Here is a 24,481-nt window from a genome sequence, read left to right as displayed (position 1 = left end):
CTAAGGCTAACGGCCTCTACCATCTTATACAACGTTCACAAATGTAACATACAAATTAATAGCTGTTAATAAGAGAATTCTGAATTGAAAAATTAGTTGGTAGGAAAATTCGGTATGATCTCATAAACAAACAAATTTATGATAATAAATGTATATATTTATATATATATATATATATATATAACCTAAATTCGCCAACCCGCAAACTAATTCAGAATACGTTTATCTAAAATAATACAATCTGACTTTAGTTTCTTTTTAAAATATTTCAAAAGCTATAGCAGGTAGGCAAGTCTTGTAAATAAATTTTCTTTATAGATTTTTTTTTTTTGCACCTGTCCAATTTGATGAGCTCAAACTTAATTCTATCAACTTCACATCAAGCCTCGTTTTAACTTGATTATAATTCTACTTCCGTTCTTGATGTCGAGTAGCAAACTGCTTAGATCAAGTCTCATTTTGACTTTACTATACGTCTACCTCTAAGACTTAATACATGTGCAAAATGTATAAAATGAAAATGCAACTATCTTGACTTTATATATTGTGCCATAACTTGCCATAAAACATCACTGCTCATATTTTATAACTCTTGACACTTCTAGACATTACAATACATTTTGGAATTATTAAGATACATATTAGAACTATCAATCACTTAACTTTTTTTTCAAGTGACTCCAACTTTATGATAAACACATGTAATGACTTGCGCTGTCCCATAAAGACATGTGGATCTACTAGTCCGCTTCATTTACTTTCTCATCCACCTATTATAAAACTTGTTGTAGTCTAGTAAAAAAAAAGAATGAAGAAAATTAAAAAAAAAGCATTGTATTCAGCTGTTTAACATCCCTACCCCATATAACACAATTATATAACATAATGTTAAACCACCACACCACAGTGTGCTAAATATTGCGATTCTGATAAAATATCATTCTTCCAACTTATTATAACTACTTCCACAGTTTTAATAGGACGAGTACTGTTTTCAACTAAATAAATAGAACAATATTTGAAACACATTTGTCGGCTTAAATGTTGAAACATTCCAGGTTTGTTTCGTTATTCAAAACGCACTGCTTCAGCTATTTATACTTTTAAAACCTAGCTTCTACTTCCGCCCTGCTCAGCAGATTATAAAAGCACTAGCTGTTTTTTTTAAATTTAGCTTTAATGGCCGCGTCTATTGCTCGATGTTTCGATAAGTTGGTGGTGGGAACAATAATATCGGAGATTAACTTTCCTGAAGTTCAAACATTTTTTTTCAATGTAAAAAAAATTCGTTTCAAGTGTTTCCATTTTGTGTTACCTCTGCAGAAGATTTAATGTTTAGGAAGGAAAACCTAAAAAAAAAAACATAAAAAAAACTTTAATTTGTAAGATTTGTATCAGCTGTCTGTTCAATTTATTGGCATGCGTACATTCGTCTCGGCACTTTAAAGTTAGAATCATGGCGTCGATCTAAATAGCGATCATTTCCGTTAAGCTGGAAGCGCCTTTGTAATGCTAGTATCGTCTTCTAACGCTGCCGCTAATGGTAGCATAACTCTAGCCCTAACCCCGACCCAAACAACAAACCTACAGAGGTTTTAAAATAAATAAAACACACGTTGAAATCACAGATAAAAAAAAACGTTACTCAAACACAAGAGGGACGGAGTGGTATAGCGGTAGAGAGCTGGATTGCTAACCCGTAAGTCTCGAGTTCGAATCCGGGTTCAAGTCAGTAGACCTTCCCTGATTCCACCCAGCTAACTCTCGTTAGGGAAAGTAAAGGCGGCTGGGCATAGTGCTAACCACACTATCTCTTCATATGCCGATTTCACAGAAATAAGTGAACTCTACTTCACTTGCCCCATAGACCGTCAGGTTGAAAGGGAAACTTTTACTACTCAAACACAAACCTAACCCGTCAGTTTTTTAACCCTAGTCTAACACTGACGATTGAATGGGTGTAGTTAAACGTTCAGCCAACGCAGTTACACAATACAACGTTAACATCTAACCCCACGTTAAAATGTGTGGTCACATATTATCCCTTTCAACTTTACCGATACCGCCTTATTAGGTCGATACTACTTCATTCTGATAATTTATCATCAGGTCTATTGACCGATACTATGATTAAATCGATGCTCTATTTTAGTCAACACCAATACTTTGCCCGATCCTGAGTAATCAGATTCTTAATTGTAATGTTGGACTGGATTTCATCCAACATAATTAAGTATTACGTGTCAACATGTTATGCGCCATATAGACCGTTTACTCATACTGCTTTTCTATTTGGATTTGCTTTCGTAGCCTTTGTCCATACAAGAACAAACTGCAAGGTAGCAGTTGTTTGTTTTTGGAGTTGTCTCTCTTAGATGGGTTGCTGTCCCCAGCTAACGAGCCTCATCTGTCCAAGGATTCGAACTCGTGACTTTTCAGACTAGCAACCATGAGCTTTACCGACACGACAATGCATCAATTGTGAGATATTTTGTATCCCCACGTGATGTTCAGTATCGAATCTCGTTCTTTTACACTGCGAGTATCGATGTCATGATTATGATTAGTGTGAATGTGATGATTAGGATTAGTGTGGGTGTCATAATTAGGGCACTTATTGCGAGTACCATTAGGGTAGGGAGAGTAAGAAAAAGCTGGCTTTAGTGATCAGTCCGATGACCCATTACATTTTAGACCCCCCCCCCGACCACCTCATCCAGGGTGTAGTCTACAACGGACGTGATGTAAAAAAGGACGTTGAGGGGGAGGGGAATGACCGACATCCCGTAACTAAAGAAAGATGGATCTGACTTGTACTTTGTTATCAATTTGTTATACTATTTTTTGGGGTCAATTAACTCACACGAAAAATGTCAAAAACAAATTTGTTCAACAATTTCGCGTTTCACTGATTTTCTTACATCAATTAAAAAATTTAGTAAAAATAATGTCTGTACAAACTTATTACAAAATTATTTCGCGTTTCACTTATTTTATTGCGTCAATTAATCCTAATGAAAAATGTCTCGACAAACTTGTTCAAATATTTCGCATTTCGCCGCTTGTTGTATTAAGTTAAGTTTCGCTTGCTTTTGGATTAGCCGCACACACACGCAATATCCGGTCTACCGTCCGCAGGCCGCCATTTGTGCGCAGTGGGATGTTTGCGCAACGGTTGGATGCGGCGGAGAGCAAACTGACGTGGAAACTGTTGGACGACTGATGTTGGATGCCGGACCAGTCAATGCCGGGCATGCCGTGAGAGAAATGCTAGAACGAAACCGGGTGCGGGTTTTCTGCTAATGTTATCTATGTAACGGTTCTCAGATAATGCGCAAACGGAAAACTGCGCAACTGAAAAATGCGCAAACAGACAAATGCGAAAATGTTAACGAATTATACTAATACACTTTCATTTAGTCATATTTCGTGGATAAGTGTTTTATTATACTACAATATACGCGTTGTGCCTCTTTGTAAATGCTCGACTTAAGAAAACAAAAATGCCCCCTTTTTTTGCGCAGTTTTCCATTGCGCATGTTTCCGGTCAGTGGCGTAGCGAGGTCGGGTGTCACCCGGTGCGGCACTTAATGGTGTCACCCCCTAGAGGCGTAGTGACCCTTCCCGGAAACAAAATTTCAAATTTTCAATTTGCACCCCCCCTTCAAACTTTCGATTTGCACCCCCCCCTCAAACTTTTGATTTGCACCCCCCCCCCCCACGTCAAGTTTTTCTCTATATATTTTGCTATTTTTTGCCTTGGTGTCACCCCCCTAAATGGTGTCACCCGATGCGGTCCGCACCCCCGCCCCGTCGCTACGCCTCTGTTTCCGGTCACCCTATCATACACATGATTGCTTCACCAAAAGTATTAAATATTGTATGGGTTTTTTTCGAAACTATGTTTCTATGCACCACTCTTGATAATCCTTAATTTCTTGGCTTTTAACACGTTTCTGCCCTTACCCCCTTTTTTTTTTTTTTTTAGGTCTAAAGAATTTAATGACTCACTGATACACTAGCAAATTCAATAATAATCATTAACAGAGACATTTTGAACCAACCACACGAATTCTCACACATTTGGAATGAAATTCAACATTTTCCCAATAATTTGGCTAACATAGTCAAAATAACTTAATTTTACCAAACATGATGGAACATGTACCATCCAAATAAAAAATGCTTGTGAAACATCCTAAAATGTCCACTGCATCTATTAAAACAAACTACACATTCCTTGTAAATTATTTAAACACAACTTGTACAACAGCTAATTCTCAAAGTGTTTTCAGTCACATTGATTATCAAAATGATCAACTACGTTAGTACAGCTGTAAATATGAATTATTTAGTGGACAATTATTTCACCCAAAAGCAATTCACACACCATTTGGTCACAAATAAAAGATTGACTTTAAAAAGTACAATAAGTAATTAAAATTAGATACATTCTGAAACATTTTTAAAACAATATCAAGAATGGTTCCTATTTTCTTCACAATCAGAAACATGAAAATGAGCCTCCATTATGTAAATAGATATGAATAATCCACATCACTAAGATAAATATGCAAATATATGTTAAATGAAAATGGCAAACATTGACAAAGTAATTCTGTGAAATCTAGAAATTATCAATTTCTACTCTTCACCTGACCCTGTAGATCTCAAGATTTCGTCTTTGCCTTGGTGACTGTTTATCACCCTAAGGTTAGTTAATGTTTAGGATTACAATGAACAGTTTACAAAATGTGCGATGACAATAATTTAAAGAAATAGGGAATTTTAATGCAATAAATTAATAATGCAATTCAGCTAATAGTTTTCTATTTAAACTACAGTTTAAAATTTATAAAATTATTATTATCATAGATACACCTATTTAAAGGAATGTAATATCATATTTGTAAATTAAAATCAGATATGGCATTTAAAATTATATTACTTTTAAATATTTATTTATTTTTTGTGTGACTTTTGAGAGTAGTTGTAGGTTGTTTCCCTTATTATTATGTTCCAATAAAATGGGAAGGAACTCAGACAAGTTAAAACTTCTTTCTCAGTTTAAAATGAGTTGTTTAGTGCGACACACTAGATTTGGGCAACAAAATGGATTAGGGTGACATAATGGATTATGACGACATGACGGATAAGTGCGGCATAATGAATTAGGGCGACATAATGAATTAGGGCAACACATTGGATTCGGGTGACTCTTTAGATTATTTGACGGCAAGAATCTCTTAAACATTTAGGATACGTTTATTAATTACACCAAGTCAATAGTTTTAAAATAGCTTACTGTAGTATTCTAGTAATCCCGATCGAAGGTAAGGGGTAGCTTCAAATTATTAAATGAAAATATCTAATTCGTGATGATTTTTGTCCCTACAAGACAGGTCATTGAACTCCATATTTGTACGTAAACACATAAATCGTGAGATCAAAGCTGTCATGTTTTCTTTCGGTGCTAATTGTTTCCCCGTGCGCCCACCAAGGTCACCTTCAAGTTGTAGGTGAGTTTGGTCACGTGATCTGCTGCTTGGCCCAAAGGTCGCCTGGGGCTTTTTGAGGATGAGCCAAATCAGGTTAGCCCTAGGAGAAAACTGACAATACCTGCAATGGGCGATCTGTGCTAGTGGGTTTGGTCTTCATGTGGCGGGCAAACAAGTTTTGGTTTAGTTCTTTTTGCGTCAAAAAAAAAAAAAAACAAAAAAAAAAAAAACAAAAAAAAAACAAAAAACAAAAAAAAAAAACAAAAAAACAATACAACAACTGGTAATATTTGAAAAACAATGTCTGTAAGCAATTTCCCCAGAAGGGAATTATTATAAAAAATGATGTTAGCGTGCGTAAATCTAAATCTCGTGTTCTATTGTATTTCGTAAAGTGTCTGGAGTGAAATTACAGACTAGAAAAAAAAGACGAAGTAAGGCAAAGGGGAGTTAACTTGTTTTCTATAGTTGAAGTGAATTGCCTGTTGATTTCTCTTTAAATAAAGAAATTCGGGCTTATTGTTTTTTAGTATTTACCATCAGAATAAATCAGCATTCAATAAAAAAAAAACAAAAAAAAAAAACAACTCCTCAGCGTGATAAGTTTAAAAAGTTTTAGCCTTATAAATGAAGAAAATAAAAAATAACATAATAATTATAACTGTAAAATCATAATATTTTATTTTTAAATTTTTTTTTTAAACGTTAAAAATAATTGTGTCAAAAATATTTTGAGACAAGAAGATGGTCCGGTACATAAAAAAAAAAAAAAAATAAGGGGAGAGAAGAAAGTTTATTTACGTAGAGTTAATTGTACCACAACGATCTGGCCGTGGTCTGTCTCTCTTCAACCAAAACCCCATGACAGGGAGAAAAAAAAAATTATATCACTGCCACCCCCCCCCCCCTCCTCAACTGTTAAGTTAAAGGTTGCACGTGCCTGGTAAGGTGGTAAAGGGGGGGGGGTTAGATTTTAACGTTAGATATGCCATCCATAGGTCCTGTAAGTCTGGGTGAGGGGGGTGGGGGGTAGATTTTAACGTTAGATATGCCATCCATAGGTGCTGTAAGTCTGGTTGAGGGGGGTGGAGGGATGGTGGAGGGATGGTGGAGGGGTGGTGGAGGGGAATTGTTTATACAAATGGCACGCGCTCAAGTCGGCAGAAGATCGGTGCGGTAGTGATTGGGTGAATTGGTGGGGGAGGGGTGGCAGAAATTGGGTTATGGTGTAGATGGGGGGGGGGGGGTTTACAAGGAGTGTAGGGGTGTTGCGTTTTGATTGTTGGAGAAGGGTATAGTTCTGATTGTGGGGTGGGGCATTTTGATAATAGGGAGAGGTAAAGAGTTGATTGTGGCGAGGGGTATAGAGATTTGATTAAGGGGAGGGGTGTAGAAATTAGATTATAGGGAGGGGGTATAGAAATTTGATCAAAGTGAGGGGTGTAGACATTTGATTTTGGGGAGGGGTATAGAGTTTTGATTATGAGGAGGGGTATAGAATTTTGATTATGGGGAGGGGTATAGAGTTTTGATTGGGTAGGGGTGTAGAGTTTTGAATAAAGGGAAGATGTATAGAGTTTTGATTATGGGGAGGGGGTATAGAGTTTGGATAATGAGATGAAATGTAGATAAGGTAACGTTTGATGAGGTAGTAACGAAGACGCGCGATTGATGTATACAACATGTAGCCTATGTCCTGACGTTAAGGCCCTCGAAATGATAAACATCTGACTTGGATGGAGGGATAAGCAGAATTACCGTGGACAAACTCAGTCTTTTGTGCCGGCTAGGAAATTTATATGTCTAAATATGTATGTGTGCCGGCTAGGAAATTTATATTTATAAATATGTATGTGTGCCGGCTAGGAAATTTATATTTACAAATGTGTATGTGTGCCGGCTAGGAAATTTATATTTATAAATATGTATGTGTGCCGGCTAGGAAATTTATATTTATAAATATGTATGTGTGCCGGCTAGGAAATTTATATTTATAAATATGTATGTGTGCCGGCTAGGAAATTTATATTTATAAATATGTATGTGTGCCGGCTAGGAAATTTATATTTATAAATATGTATGTGTGCCGGCTAGGAAATTTATATTTATAAATATGTATGTGTGCGTTTTATACAATGTTAATTACGTTTTAATAAAGATACATTTCTGTTAACTTTGTAAAAACAATGACTTAATTGTTTACAAGGTTTTTATTTTTAATTTCTTACAAACTAATATGATAGAGAATTCAAAACGTAATGTAAAATGAGAAATAACACGTTTAAACTATTTAGATGTAAAGACTTACATGTGTTAAAATTTTAGAACATATTTTTTTTTTAAATTTAAAAGTGAGCAGTGCCAAATTTATAATTATATTTTAAACTCACTCACCAGGTGCAGACGTTTGAGAATTCTTGGCGGTTTCCTAACTTCTGCAGTGTGCCCATCGAACTTGTTCGAAGCTGCCAGAAATTAAGTATTTTGTTAGGGAGATAAATCTACTTCCTGTGCAAAGCAGTTGTCGTCAAACTTTACACAGGAAGGTGCTTGATATCTACGAGATTTGTTTGACAACAAGCAAGGGCAGGTAAATCTAATCTTCATGCTGCGGGACTACAAACGGGTGTTCTCCCTTGGTTATCATGATTATGATGACAGACCCCAATGAGCATGTCGCCGCCGGTCTACTCAGAGGTTCGCAGCAAAGACGGTTCACCTTTGACGACACGCCCCAGCGGAGCAACCCAAACCACTACGTCTCTCGTCAGCCGGTAGCCGACACCAGTCAACAGCTGAAGCCGGCAGCCGGCACGACCAAACAGCTGAAGCCGGCGTTGAGTCCGGACGATGGGTACTGCACCGACAGCCGGTCCAACACGTTGTCCTCTGTGTCCTCCCCTCTGTCCTCCAGCCTCTCATCTCTCTCCATGTTCGACAGCGCCTCCTACAACCCCAACAGCGCCCCATTCAACCCTAACAGCGCCTCATTCAACCCTAACAGCGCCTCATTCAACCCTAACAGCGCCCCACCTTATAATCAACATATCTCATACAACAGCATAAACAATCAACCAGCTATGCAGCGTGGACCAATAGAAAAGGGACCCAATCCTATCGGAGCGAGGTCCCCTATCAGCAAACACTCCGGAATCCCAGCCAAACGCCGGGAACTACTTCTAGAATCCCCTGACAACACTAGTCTAGAAGACCGATTGCGTGCTTTGACGACTATAGAAGAAGAAGATTCATCCGGTCCTTACAGAGACCGCGGTTTTGGAAAAAACGGAGCTATGGGCTACACCAGGGATTCTCAAGACTACCCAGGGAGTCCCCGGGACTTTCGATACAACAAAAGAACAGTGGAGAACCCTGGGTTCGGTTCCGCTTTAAACTACGCCACGCCGCAGTCCGCGGACGCAGGATATTTCCGAGCGGTTCCAGTCGCCGTGGTGTCGAACGAAGGTTCTTCTTTTTTCCCAGACCGGGGGAGCGATGGGTATCACACGCCGAGCCCCCGGGGAGATCACGTTTCTCAGAAAGGTTCTCAAGGCGGTGCCATGGCGTCCCCGTCAATCCATCTAAACGGCGATGGTTGGAGAGACTATACAACTTTCTTTCAGAAGGATTCAGAGATACCTTTGCATAATATAGACCCAGCCGGGCGTGGAAAGTTTACAAATTTATGCAACGATGACGTGTTTGATATGGATATCAACAGACAAATCGGGACTGGTTCCCCCGCTCAGCATAAGAAAATGAGTAGATTTAATTATCCTGAAACTGAAAATCTTGGATTGGTTCACGGGAAGAATGAAACAGTTTTAAATCGAGGACAGACAAGGAGTTATAGTTCAAGTTCTGGTCAGTTTATGTACAGCGGTGTGGAAGATACTGGACAGGATAGGGCGGATTTTCAAGGAGTAGAAAACAGAAGCAGCTTCCAACACGTTTCCCGACAGAGTCAGATGATGAGTTCAATGCCAGATTTGAGATACCAGGATCCGTCATGGGTACCCGGAGTCACGCAGCCCCACGCCGGGATTAGGAGCCACTACCCTCCGCACAACGACCAGTATTGGTCACAACAACCCCAGTCGCATGTGTACGAGCGCCTGACACAACCGAGATATCAGCCTTCACCTAAACCTCCTCCACAACCCGAGCCGCCGGTCCATTCTCTAACCAACCGGTACGTCAACCAACAACAGATGTACGCTTCGTCCATGGACGTCTACGATTCGACCCGGCAGTCGCGCGGGAATAGTCAGATCTACCCCGACCAACAGGTCGACGGCTACCCGGAAGCGGTGCTGCGAAGGTCAAGGTTGACATCCTCAGCACGCGCGACCCCGACTCACCAAGACAGATACTCCTGGCAGCCAGAGAGCATGTACGACGCTCCACTGGAATCGGAGAAAATGCGACGAGCCGAAAGGACGTCTTTAGACTTAGGAAATATCCCGCAACTACAGAAACAAATTCGAGCGACATCTGAACTGTGTCTTCAAGCCTCCAGAAGACATATGTTCGCCTCGTCTGCAGATATATACAAGTTATTCTCTGGCCAGAAAAAGCCACCGACACCCGCGTCTCCAACTATGAGTTGCCAAAATGGCTTCAGCGGTGAGGCAAGCAGGCAAAGCTTGAACTCAACACCCAGCAATATTTGGCCAGGCGCTTCACACGCACCCGCCAGCCCGCAGTACGTTCAAGAATCTCCGAGACCCAAACCAAAACTCAGGATCGTAATGCCGCCGTCTTCCTTAGCCGGGGTATCTTCACCTAAGCCAATTCGCGCAGACCACAGCATCGGCATCCCTCCAACAACATGGTCAAGCATCACGTCTTTACCCAACTCTGCTTTATACGAGACAGACAAACCCTCCTTCCAAAGACATACACCAATGTCTTCGGTTATAGACCAAGAGAGAATAAACTTCCAACAAAGACCAATCTCGGATCGACCGCTTTTCCAAAGACAATCCAGCGGATACTCTTCAGAAACGGAACTCCAGCAAATTGAATTCAACGCCAAATCAGCCCGGAAACTTCAAACACATCAAGGGATGTCACTCTCTTTGGAAAACTCTAACCAAGAGTTTATCCCTCTGAATAGATCCGCTGACGATTCGAATACAGGGACGGATCAGACTGATGAGATAATTGACAATGAACCTCTTTACGTCAATCAATCAATGATGTCGAGAGGTCGAACTTCAGACTCCCTGAACAAATCCTCGGGTTCTGATTGGATCGATACGCCTAAACAAACGGATGTTTTTCTCCAAGAAGAGATGGGTCAAGCTACATCAGACCAAAGGCCTCCGTCGGCTTCCAGCGTAGTGTACCAAAACATGAGGTCCGTCATCCCACAAACGGCAAAAACCAACAAAGACAACACGGCATACCCAGAGATCACGCAGAACCAAGTCGTCAAAATCAACTACAGGCCAATCACCATTACTAGTCATGTGCCGGCTCATCCTTTCTCTGGCCCCGAAGAAAACAACAACAACAACAACAGCAACTACAACTACGATAGCAACTTCACATCCAACACAGGAAACAACCGCAACACCCCACCAAAGAGCTACCCCCTCACCCCTCATATTTCAGTGGTACACGACTACCCAGTCGACCAGCACGCCAGGGACCAGATTTCGAACCCTCCCTACTCCTACCCCCACGCCGCCCACCTGCACCCGGGCAACGGTCAACTCTACGAACCGAACGGTCACGTGACACGGCACCGCTCCGTCCAGCTCTCCCCCGTGGAGATCGCCCAGATGCTGGACACGCCCTTCGCCACAAACATCATCTCTGATGAGCAGGGCGACAGGCTGTCAACCTTAGTGTAAGGCTCCGCTCGCACTATTTTCTGTATACATCCAGGATACTTTGTTGGATAAATTTAACTCATTGTACGCACTATTTTCTGTATACATCCAGGATACTTTGTTGAATAAATGTATCACTGCGTACACACTATTTTCTGTATACATCCTGGAATACTCTCTATTGCATAAATATAACGCAGCGCACTCACTATTTTCTGCTCACACGACAAATTACTCTTTACGGGTAAATGTATCACTACGCACGCACTATTTACTATTAAAATGATGGAATACACTTCACTTGATAAATATAATACTGTGTGTATAAATCAAGATGACTTTATTAAATAAATGTATCTCTGCGCACGCACTATTTTCAATACACATCTGGAATACTCTGTATTGCGTACGCACTATTTTCACTGTGTACTATTTTTCTCAATTCATCGGGTTATTATAATAATATTTATCATAAGTGCAGAATTCTCACGTGACGGCGGACTAATCTTCATGGATAATAATATGTGATTTTTCTAAGTGCCACTATTGAAAAAAAATATACAAAATGTCTTTTGTTTACTTTTAAAGCAACCCGTTTAAATAGCCAAATCGAGTTGAAAATACAGAAAACTATTTATACGCAGTTCCTCTAAAGGATTCTCAAGACTTATTTCATCGAAAAGAAGCTTATACTGGTGGACTAACAGTCACCAATATAGCACGTGACCTTTGAACTTTAAAGCTCCTCTCTCGCTCGACCACCGGACTTTGATCATCTTCACAAGGGCTTCGATGGCCTTTGATTCTTCTTCATTTGACATTTCTATTAGAACAGTTATCGGCCTTGTTACAGGTGGTAGTAGGTTGCGTCCCCTGATGGACGAAAATAGCACAGTTTAGAGGGTAAAATATGGTCGCTGTGATAACAAGGAACGAGAGTTAAATAACAAACCGCAAGCACCAGATGTGGGACAGCTTCCAGGATGGTTCTAGAAAATGGTTCTCTAATACATATCTAGCACTCCTTCTCTTAAAACTGCTGCATCGCCACATGGTTACATATTTTAATCAGGCAACGTAATTTATTTGCTAACATTTTCTGGTTTATATATACACCTGTATGTGTGTGTGTGTGTGTGTGTGTGTGTGTGTGTGTGTGCAGTGGCTCGGGTAAGATTTTGCCAATGTGGCGCGGGTGGGTGGGGCTAGATATCAGTTTAGCCGATATATATATATATATATATATATATATATATATATATATATATATATATATATATATATATATATATATATATATATATAAATATATATACAGACGTATAATTCCCATCCCTCAATTCCTACTGGCTAAGCCACTGCATCTGTGTATGTTTATGGACAAGTAATCTTACTTGCATTCAGCGAAAATAAATGTGAAGCCGACACTGAGCTTAAGAACCAAATGTCTGATTGTCCAATGAATGAATGGAACTCTTCTAGCAAACAGACTTTTCATTCATACAATACGTTGATTTGATTCTCGTTTTGTTTACCCAAGGTATTATTTTAGCCCACCTAAATGCTTTGATGGATTCATCAATCAAATAAATTATCGAGGGAAAATTGACCAGCCCACCAAAATGCTGTGAAAGACTCTTATATTATTGATTTTATTTTCAATCTTTTAATTTAAAAAAAAATGTCAATGTTTGCTAGAGTATGAAGTTTTAAATTTCGAAATTTTTATTAAAGAGACATAAATTTGTATAAATATTTCAACAATATTTAAATTAATTTTTAAGAATAATATTAAAGAATATGTATATATGTAAATATTTGTATGTAAAATATATTGGCATACACACAAACACAGACACACACATAAAACTTGAATTTTACCTGATGTAGGTATGTGTATACATGTTTCATTTTTATTTTTTTAAATTTTGAAGTGTAAAATATAATAATCAAATTTTGTTTTTAAATCTGAGTGATGTTAAATATGCTTAAACAATTTTTTTGGGGAAATTTTTTTTTAGATGATTTCAAATCGAGCAATATTTGAATTGAATTTAATGTTAACTTCAACATTTGACCTTCTTTCAAAAAGTAGTGTTGCGGATTTACCCTGACTCTCCACGCTCTTAGAGCAATATTCAGTAGTCTTTTAAAAAAAACGGGTTTTGTACATACGAAGCTAATTGCACGTTCTAATTGTGACAGTGTGAATATGGCATAAACTAATTAATTAGTTCAATTATAAGCTGTTTTAGTGGGATGTATTTAACACAGAGCCCACAGTTTGTGGTTACAGTTTGAAAGGGGTGGGGGTGGGTGGGAGGGTGTGTGACTACTCATCAACCCCACCTTGAGTATTAAAAAATTGCTAATTGTTATTAAAGGGAAAGGGGATGGTGTGGTTGGGGGCTAGAGCTCACGACAGCTAACTCGAAAGTCTCGAGTCTGTAGGACGCCACCGAGCCCACCCAGCTCTGATGTGTACCTGACTCACTTTAGGGAAACCAAATCGGCTGGGTATTGTGTGCTACTGTCGTTGGAACGAACTCTACTTCATCTGCTCCCTGTGTCTTGGGAAGTTTCTTTCAGGCATCTCTATGAAGAACGTCTACCCCCCCCTACCAACGAAATAGAATTTATTTAGAAAATATACACTTTTACCAGTGTCCGACCCCCCCCCCCATATTTCCCAGGAAATTTCGAAAAAAAAAGTCTGAAAGAAACACTGCTTGGGCACGAACTGGAAAACATGATGATGATTGAAAGGGGGGGGGGTACTAAATCAATTCCCTTGTTATATGAGCTCATGTAGTGAATCAAGTCCCCTAAATTGAACACTCAGTGATGCCTTTCCAAGATAAATAAACGGGACACCTTCCTAGCGAAACTTTCTACCAACGCCCATAGCCAGAGCAAAATAAACGTTTAATTAAGTCTATCAAATATTTAATACTTTTATAGATATAACGAACATGTATTGAAAACGTGTAAAATTACTTTATTTTTCAATTTATAACAATGGTCTGTGAACAATGTATATTATTAGCTTGGTGTTTTTTTAAAAATAAAAATAATGTCTTTGAAACTGAAATAAAGTAAACATAAAATTTGTGTGTTTATTTTAATTTTAAATTGTGCTTATTACTTCGTTGTATTTCTTTTCTTCTTCTTCTTCGTTCTTAATATTTAGTGTTGGGAGAGATTGAGCCTCATCTGCCCGAGGGTTCGAACTCGTGACTTTTAAGAAAATGCATATACATTGTTATGTTGACTATATGCTCTCATATTTCACTGAATATTTATAAAGCTATATGAATTATGTTGAAGTTTTAAATTTAGTATTATGGCATAAGGGGACACCAGTCAGGATATTAAACACAAGCTAAACCGCTAACAGTTATAGCCCCTACCAGAAACTAGTGGGTTGAACAGAATAAGTTTCCAATAAAGAGAAACAAATACCAAAATACCAGACAGAAGAGGAAATACAAGTAGTGGCTATTGTGTTGACCACAGCTTACGCCCGACAAAGATTTTTAGCTGGTGAAGTAACATTCTGAAGCTTGTTATTTATTATTTATTTTCACAAGGTACACTTTCGTAAATGTTATAGTTGTCAAGAACGACTGTTAAAATACATATTGTAAAATGGAGGCGATCTTTGTTATCTATTCAGCCTACGTTCAACTGTAAATAAATATGTAGTGATATGTTGTACGGATATAGATACGCATGCAGCATCAGCTCTGCATGTATAGCCTATAAGTACACTGAATGAGGCATTCTATTCTATTGGTAAGAGCGCTCGACTGCTAACCCGAAAGTCTTGAGTTCGAATCTTGAACTGTAGTCTGTAGGATGTCCACCCAGCTCTGATGGATACCTGACCTATGTAAGGAAAGTAAAGGCGGCTGGACATAATGCTGACCATAATATCTTTCTATATATCGCGGTAATGAACTCTCAAATGTCTGAAACTACTGTTTGTGAATTTTACACGGGCGTTTTGAATTGCACATCTATTTGTTACGGGAGTTCCCTAACTCTTTTGTACACATTTTGAGCAGTTCTGTAAGGTGCTGTCTGGGATAATAAGCATCCGTCTTGTATAGTCAACACCACCTGTTTGTGTCTGTGTTAAATAACAATTCTGCTTGTTGTATTCTCCCCAATACATCGGGTTATAACGCTGAATTCTATTCCCACAAGGTAAACTTTAATGTTAATATGTCTCATTTTACCACAGGATAAACTTTAATGTTAATACCACAAGGTAAACTTTAATGTTAATACCACAAGGTAAACTTTAATGTTAATACCACAAGGTAAACTTTAATGTTAATACCACAAGGTAAACTTTAATGTTAATACCACAAGGTAAACTTTAATGTTAATACCACAAGGTAAACTTTAATGTTAATACCACAAGGTAAACTTTAATGTTAATGTCTCGCTTTACCCCAAGGCCCAAGGTAAACAATTAATTTTAATTTTTTCAATGAAAATATAAATAACATGGCATAATTGGATCCAGTGGGTTTAAAAAAGATTTAATCGGCAAAGTATTGAGTTCAACTTACTACAAAGTGGGGTTTCCTGAAAATCGATCAGTTTCTATACAACCAATCAATGTTTTTAAAATAACTCAAGTTAGACTTCAGGTTTCAATTCAGGCTAATGAAAAATAGAAATTTAGCCTTAAACACACATATATTTGTAAGTTCTTTGCATTTTCATTTTTTATACCATGGATTCTTATAATATTAGATTTCTCAAATATTTCACTCTTTTTAAAGTTGTTTCTTTTTACGGCCGCCATAGTGGCAATGTTGACGAAAACCTGTGTGTCCTTAAGTCCACGATAATTATGGAAGCCATTTCGTCTAACTATTTGGGGTCCATTGCATGAGTTGGCGACGGTGTGCATACGAAAGGATTTTTAAATTAAAATAAAAATTAAAGTTTTAAAAATATTTTTCAAAACATCACAGGTTAAATTTAAAGTCTTTTTGTTATTGCACCGTTAAACAGCCACACTGATCCCTATTGTTTAAATCAGTAAGGTCTATTCGTTCCTGTTCTAACTTAATTCGCAGCGGCGCAAAATTTATTCCAGATTAACTCTACCTCACCTACACCACTGACAGAAGAGTCAAGCAGTGGGACAGGGTAGCCACATATGTCACAAGCATGACTCTGATCCTATGTGTGACTTATTTGCTACTTTTATATAGTGAGTTACAACGTGCCTTAATATACAGTTAATTAAAATAACGACTTATCAGTATTGTACTCCTTTATTCACAGTTGTAATTGTATGTCTACTGCTTCTACATAGCCCAGACCTATAGACCGCGTGGCTAAATAGTAAACACTATGGTAAATTAAAGTGCCAATTTTAGTAGTAATATTGTTTACAATGATACGCGTCTAAAACAAGTACATGTATGCGTTGACTAGTGGGAACGCGTCGTCGGGTAGTACTCGCTGCTAAAACTTTGCTCTTGTAGATAAAACAAGTATTGAAGTCAAGTATTGGGTTCATTATTGTAGTTTCTTTACAGAAATTAATGTCCATTTAGAAGAAAAGGTAAAATTTATAGGTTTTATATTCGACATTTAAAGACATAATTTGGTCAGCACAATATCAGTATTCTTCATTTTCTTTGACTCGATTACCCATCAGATTTTTGGTGGATTTGGGGATTTCCTGATACTATTGCATGGGGAAAGAACTCTAGACTTTCGGATTAGTAATCGTGCGCTCTTTCACCCAACCACGCCATCCCATTAAGAGACAACCGGTCCACCTAATCTGACCTAGTTCTTAGTAGATCGCATAATTTATACCATGGCACATCATGGATTAGTAGGTCGCATAATGTGCATCACAGTATATCATGGATTAGTAGGTCGCATAATGTACATCATAGATTAGTAGATCGCATAATGTACATCATGGATTAGTATGTCGCATAATGTACATCATAGATTAATAGATCGCATAATGTACATCATGGATTAGTAAGGTCGCATAATGTACATCATAGTACATCATGGATTAGTAAGGTCGCATACTGTACATCACAGTACATCATGGGTTAGTAAGGTCGCATAATGTACATCATGGATTAGTAAGGTCGCATACTGTACATCACAGTACATCATGGGTTAGTAAGGTCGCATAATGTACATCATAGTACATCATGAATTAGTAAGGTCGCATAATGTACATCATGGATTAGTAGGTCGCATAGTGTACATCATAGTTTATCATGGATTAGTATGTCGCATCATGTACATCATGGATTAGTACATCGCATCAGGTACATCATATTCAACATGGGTTAGTAGATAGCTTCACGTACATTATAGTACATCAATGGCGTAGCGAGTCGGGTGTCACCCGGTGCGGCACTTAATGGTGTCACCCCCCCCCCCCCAGAGGCATAGAGACCCTTCCCAGGGACAAACTTTCAAATTTTCGATTTGCACACCTCCCCCTTCAAACTTTCGATTTGCACCCCCCCTCAAGTTTTCGATTTGCACCCCCACTCAAACTTTCGATTTGCACCCCCCCCCTCAAGTTTTCGATTTGCACCCCCCCCCCCTCAAACTTTCGATTTGCACCCCCCCTCGAGTTTTTCTCTATATATTTTGCTATTTTTTGCCTTGGTGTCACCCCCATAAATGGTGTCACCCGGTGCGGTCCGCACCCCCGCCCCCCCCCCCCTCGCTACGCCCCTGTAGTACATCATTGATTAGTAGATGGCATCAAGTATATTATAATACATAGTACCCCTCTTCAGACAGAAGAGATGATGTGCTTTCTTTATAATAGCTAAAATCGGGTTAAAAAACTAGTCTTTCGGTTCTACTATTTACATTTTAAAAAATACGCCATAGGTGTTGAAATTATTGTATAAACTTACCTTTACAGACCTTACCCAGGGCCGAAATAATTCTTTCCTGGTGAAGATCGAAGGCCACGAAAAGGACTGTAAGGTTTTCGATTGCCGTTACACCGGGCGGGTGTACGGTCACTTCTGGCAACCCTACGACACGGTCGTCCCTCTCAAGACGGGAGCACCGTGTCACATTCTCGTGGCCCAATTCTGCGCGGACAAGTTGGGACATTGTGACCGCTTCTACATGTGGCAATCGGTATGGGCATTGTGGTCTTTACGTCACAATGTTATTTAAAGTAGCAGCTTTTCTAAATATTTACAGTATTAATTAACGCGGTAAAATTTCACAAAACTATTTAAAGCAATAGCTTGTCTAAATATTTACAGCATTAATTAAAGCGGTAAAATTTCACAGAACTATTTAAATTAGTAGCTTTTCTAAGTATTTACACGATTAATTGGAGCGGTAATTAGTTAAAGATATCGCAATGTTATTTAAAACACTGATTCGTCAAAATGTCATAGAACTATTAAAAGCAGAACTTTTTTGTTAAGATACTACAGTATTATTTAAAGTAGTAGCTTTTCTAAATATTTACAGTATTAATTAATGCGGTGATTCGTTAAAGCTATCTCAATACTATTTTTAAAAAAAGGTAATTTGTCAAAAATATTACAATATTAGTTAAAGCAGGAGCTTTTCTAAATATTTACATAATTAATTACCGCGGTAATTAGTAAAATATATCGAAATGTTATTTTAAAATGGTAATTTTTCAAAGATATCACAATATTATTTAAATTAGTAGCTTTTCTAAATATTTACAGTATTAATTTACGCGGTAATTAGTTAAAGATATCTCAATACTATTTAAAAAGGTAATTTGTCAAATTATCATAGAACTGTTTAAAGAAGTAATTTGTTATAGATGTCACAGTATTATTTAAAGCTGTAGCTTTTTAAAATATTTACAGTATTAAAGAGGGAATTAGTTAAGATATCACAAAACTCTTTTTTTTTTTAAAAAAAAAGGTAATTTGTCAAAATGTCACATAACTATTTAAAGCGGTAATTTCTCAAATATACCAGAGCATTATTTTAATGGACTATTTCTAAAAGTTTACTTACGTTACAAAATGATTGTAATTCTGTTTAGAGTAAATATGAAGATATATTTTTCGCAACAGTGTTAATGACTGTAGTGATCATAAAACACATTATCATTTGTAATAATTTAAGTATGAAAATTAAATACCAATTCATTGGCTAAGAAGAATTTAAAAAAAAAATATCAGCTGACATAGACTTATGGTAGTTGTTTTCAAAGTGCTTGTTTTTTTAGCATTTAATAAACTCTAGAACATAACAAATTTATGTGATATTTCAAGGATGAAAATGTGATTATACAGACATGTGGGAGAATAGCTGGACCAACAGTAGTGACACATATTCACACTTGCACACCACGCACAGACACACACACACCAACACACACACACATGCAAACAAAACTACACACACACAGACAAGCATAAACTCACAATTGCACATCACTTACATAATTACACACGCACCTGCGCATACACAAACTCACAAACACACACACACACACTAGTTGCTGGACAATTGGGTCGTGACACACATTCACAATTGCAAACCACCCACACGCACACAAACACATACACTTACACACACACACGTAAAAACATACACACAAAGACAAACACACACTAACACTTGAAAAACACGCACACAAACACCCACACCCACACATCTGAGCACTGACACAACCACACTCACCGCGCATACAAACACACATACACAATCACACACACCACACATACACACAAACACAGACACACACAAATACACACACACACACACAAACATAAACTTAGCCCCCGGGAAATGTTGACCGCCCCCACCCCCACCGAAAATATCAAGTGCCCCCCTCCGCCCCCCCCCCCCGGAGAAAAATTTCTGGAAGAAACACTGCAAACATTACCGCGGTACAAAAATGATAAATTGATAACAAACACGATTTTATTGTATTGATTTTAAAAACCTTCTCACTAATATGACCACATAACAAAATCGATACCTTACTGACAAATACGATTTTATTGTACTAATTTTAAAAACCTTCTCAATAACATTACCACGTGACAAAAATGATTCATCGTGAACAAAAACGATTTTATTGTACTAATTTTAAAAACCTTCTCACTAACATTATCACGTGACAAAAATGATTCATCGTGAACAAAAAACTGTTTTATTGTACTAATTTTCACCTTCTCACGTACCAGCTCTGCGCTGTTTGGACTGTCTGTGAGTTTTGTGAAATAGAAGGGCCAAAGTTCAATGACCGATGCACGTGCAAGCCTGGCGACCCCAGCTATTTCGCGATCAACACCTTGGGGATAGAGAAACCTTGGATCCGGCTGGTTTTCTTTCAGAGTTTCTCGCTCCGGCCGCCGGATGAAAAAAGTGTGATCGCCTACAGCAACGCTTTCAACCACCTAAATCATCCTGGTAAACGGTTTCATATTTTCGATCATTTATTGATGTCGATTATTGGTTATTGATCATTTATTGATTTTTTTTCACTATTGGTTTTTGATCATTTAATGATTTTTCACGATTGTTTTTCGATCATTTATTGATTTTTCACTATTGGTTTTCGATCATTTATTGATTTTTCACCATTGGTTTTCGATCGGTTATTGAACTTTATTTCTTTCTCTTCTAATATAGTTTCATACGATATACAAAGAGTAGTGATCTTTACGTAGTTGAGTAGAACTAGACAAGATTTTAGAATAAATTAAATGAAAGAGAAATATATCTAGGGCAGCATTGGATAAAAAGCCCACACCGAGTAACAAACCATCCTTAAAAAAATTTTAAAATGCTGTTAGAAAACAACTTTAAAAAAAATAGAACTCTGCGTAAAAAAGCATGAATACCCCTCAGAAAAAAATAAAAATCCTACAAATGCTTATTTTTGCACTTTAAAAAATGTTTTGCTAAATTTTAGCCTTGGTCAAAGTTAGTTCACTTAACGACCACAGAAGCAGTCGTAATTACCCGAATAAATCTAGCAAATGTATTATTACTATAAGGGACATGGAAGGGACGTAACTTTAATTTTTTGCCATGCATAGTAGATTTGATTTGACTCAGGCTAAAACGCGCATGGCGTTTTAATAAAGCTCCCCCATAACAGAAAATACAGTAAAATATTATAGATAAAGCTATTATCATTATTAAAGTTTTTATATATATATATATATATATATATATATATATATATATATATATATATATATATATATATATATATATATATATATATATACATCTGAACAGAGAACTGGAACCCTACTCTTGCCACTAATGGAGATGTAAGGCTAGCAGGTAATTTATTTAAACTACCTTTCCTTATTTGACGACAGCTGTGCATACAGCGAGTTGTGAAAACTAAACTGTTTTATCTTGATTACGACTTTACCCATTGTAATGTATTAAAATATTTTTTAACAGCACTGTGTAAATCGGTACTGTAAATATAGTTTTTAATGTATTTATTTAATAACCTGTGAATAATTCATTTTTGCTTTAAATATAGAGATAATGAAGCCAAACGGTAAAGAAAAATAAACAGTTGTAAGCTTTTATCAGTACATATAACAGCTACCGAAGAAAGAAACATTTCTTCAGCATAAAAAAATCAAATTAATTTTTTTCCCTCTTTATTTCTTTCACAGAAGGAATCAATCAATCACTGACATACTTACTTGCCTTGTGCCTGTTTGAAGTTATATTTTAAATACATAAAGCCTGCAATAAAATATATTGTCCACATTTAGTTACTGGGTTCGACTCATTCAAAAGGTTACAGATTACCAAGTAGCATACTAATTTTAAAATCAATGTTAACCTAAAAAATTGAGTCACATTAAAAATTGTAATAAGTATTATCGAATGCCAGTTGACAAACATATAATTTAATGTTAATTGTCTATGTTGCTGTTTAGCTTATCATTTTAAAGTTTTAAAATTATTGGATATGTAAATGGATGGAGTCGTCGGAGAGCGAATGTGCTTTTTGCTGCATGAAAAAGCTTTGTGGTGGGCAGCACCATTTGCTAGATAAACCATTCTTTACATATGATAGAGAGAAACCAATCGGATTGTCACATCCTCCTCCAACTCCCCGCTGAGGGAGGAGAGGAACGATCATCAAAGACCTACTGAGACTGTCACTCAAGCTGTGACTGTCTCGAGGTCAACTTCACGCTCAGAGGAAGTGACTGAATCTCGTCATCATGGTTTTCGTGCCGTTCAATTTTGCTCAATGTCCCGGCAAGACCTTTTTTTTCTTTTTTTTTTAGAACAGATATTTTTTTATATATAAGAACAGATACTTTTTTTTATTATACAAAACAGTTAAACAGTAACTAGTAATTCTTCGCGTCTGGATGTTGAGTGTGGATTTCTGCATGCACCCGCATAGCCTCTAATGGGAGGCATACGGTATAAACGTTGCAGTTGTATACTGTTTCGTGGTGGTGAACAGCCTTGTAGTGTACGAGTATGTTCATGTGGACTGTTTTGTCCCCACAAATAGGACACTGTTTGGCCTTTTTATGCCTTTTGGTTTCGTGCGCTTCAACTTCCGGGACCGAGTTGTATTTCTGGGTGCAAAATTTACATTGTGTGCAACTATGAATCAATTTTTCGGTTTTTAGACTTTTTGAATTTATATTGATGTCCATTTCTGAAATCGGGCTGAGGTTGTTTGGGTTCCTTATTGTCGCGCTTTGAGGTGTAGTTGCTTCCCTTGTTGAAGACTCCGCTGCACTCTTAGTCGTAGATTCTTGTTGGTTGCTCGGTGTTGGAGCTTGCAGTGCCGGTGGCACTGGTTTTTGTGTTGGAAGTTGCTCTTTGGGCGTTGTCTCTGGGTTTTTCGCTGCATCCTTGGTTGGAGATTTTTGTTGGTTGCTTGGTATTTGGGCTTGTGGTACTGATGGTGCTGTATTTTGTGCTGAAGGTTGAACCTTGGGCGTTGACTCTAGGTTGAACTCTTGGCATTGATTGGTCCAATGTAGGGTTGAGGAGCAGGATTGGCACGCTTGCCTTCTTCCAACAATTGCTATTGAAATGTTCAGTGATTTATTTTTGTAATTTAATTGAATGTAATGTGGGATGGTTGTTGGGTTGTCGGTGTATATAGTGAACCTGCGATTGTTGGTGTATGGGATTGCGCTTATGAGGGGTACTTTGTTGCTGTAAGGGCGTAATGCTTGCACAACAGTGGCGTTGTTGAGTGTGTGTGTGTGTGTGTGGGGGGGGGGGTACCCATCTAAGGGTCCCATTGATTTTGTTTTTTTCGTGTAGTGTGAAGTACAGTGTGTATGGGTCGTGTGTTTTGTAAGTGTTGTGCATCGTGGTGACATCAAAAGCTAGCGATGAGAAGAACCATGTGTCCGCTCTGCCACAGTTTAGTAAGTGGATTTGCTGGTTGCTGATTAGCTGCCGAATTATGTGTCCTCGCAGTTTTGGTTGGCCATTTGAGATAATACTCATTTGCATGGTGGGTGTTTCCACTGGAAACAGGTCAGGACACTCTTCTTGTGGTAGGTTCATTGTTGCTGTTGACTTGGCTGAAAAGGGTTGGGCCCAGGATTTCATTAAGCCACCCGAACCGTAGTCCAAGTGGCTCCTCCCCGGGTCTTTCGACCTAGGGGGATCATCCAAGGGCGCAACCCCTTTGCTGGCGGTGATAATATTTGCATTGTCGTCTTGGAGGATGACATCGTTGAATATTGAGGTGAGATTTATCGCTTGATCTAGCCATGACGGCGATGTAGAACAACAGTAGTACGACGATTACAGATGAATACCAAACGAACAGGAAAACCAAAAAGAAAACAGAGAAGACTGTAGCCCTAAAACAAATGTAAAGAAAAAGTTACATTCATGATAACACCACGTGTTGGCTACAACATACGCGGGTACAATAAAATATGTTGCGGCCAGTACACAGTACTGCCAACAAGTACCAATAAGTAGTACAACAATAAATACTTAAATAAATACTTAACCTAACTAGTGTGCACATGCAGCACTAGCAGGAATACACAAATAAGTATTCTAACAATAAACATAATTTATATAACCACACTACCTTTATTAGGTCTACATCTTGGTCATTGTGTCCACAGACAG

At 37.9% G+C, this 24,481-nt stretch overlaps 2 protein-coding genes and 1 pseudogene across 2 annotated transcripts in view; 2 read left to right on the top strand and 1 right to left on the bottom strand.

The window, feature by feature from the left end:
• LOC131929217 (dual specificity protein kinase splA-like) overlaps positions 1-13,642 on the top strand; it is a 28,248-nt gene extending 14,606 nt beyond the window's left edge. The window contains exon 2 of the mRNA XM_059285337.1: positions 7,896-13,642. Within this exon, the coding sequence (XP_059141320.1) occupies positions 8,144-11,359 (3,216 nt within the window). The 5' untranslated portion in view covers positions 7,896-8,143 and the 3' untranslated portion in view covers positions 11,360-13,642. The remainder of the gene's footprint in view (positions 1-7,895) is intronic.
• Positions 13,643-15,429: 1,787 nt separating this feature from the next.
• Positions 15,430-22,234, top strand: LOC131929219 (uncharacterized). Its single transcript, XM_059285339.1, has 6 exons — positions 15,430-15,547; positions 16,455-16,571; positions 18,279-18,502; positions 20,557-20,782; positions 21,620-21,667; positions 22,018-22,234. Exons 2-6 carry the CDS (start codon positions 16,529-16,531, stop codon positions 22,077-22,079), a joined length of 603 nt encoding a protein of 200 aa, XP_059141322.1. The 5' UTR covers positions 15,430-15,547; positions 16,455-16,528; the 3' UTR covers positions 22,080-22,234.
• A 199-nt stretch (positions 22,235-22,433) lies between these two features.
• Positions 22,434-22,634, bottom strand: LOC131929268 (uncharacterized; annotated as a pseudogene).
• Positions 22,635-24,481: the final 1,847 nt, after the last annotated feature.

The sequence above is a fragment of the Physella acuta genome, unplaced genomic scaffold, assembly GCF_028476545.2.
Source record: "Physella acuta isolate Inbredline_101_S28 unplaced genomic scaffold, ASM2847654v3 ptg001600l, whole genome shotgun sequence".
In the NCBI taxonomy this organism is placed as follows: Eukaryota; Metazoa; Mollusca; class Gastropoda; family Physidae; genus Physella; species Physella acuta.
The sequence above is the reverse complement of the archived record's forward strand: the minus strand, read 5'-3'. Positions and strand labels throughout refer to the sequence as shown.

Coding starts and splice junctions, on each gene's coding strand:
- LOC131929219 (XM_059285339.1), top strand. CDS start 16,529: ATGACTCTGATCCTATGTGTGACTTATTTGCTACTTTTATATA. Junction 16,572..18,278: donor TTATTTGCTACTTTTATATA/GTGAGTTACAAC, acceptor TTACCTTTACAG/ACCTTACCCAGGGCCGAAAT. Junction 18,503..20,556: donor GCTTCTACATGTGGCAATCG/GTATGGGCATTG, acceptor CTCACGTACCAG/CTCTGCGCTGTTTGGACTGT.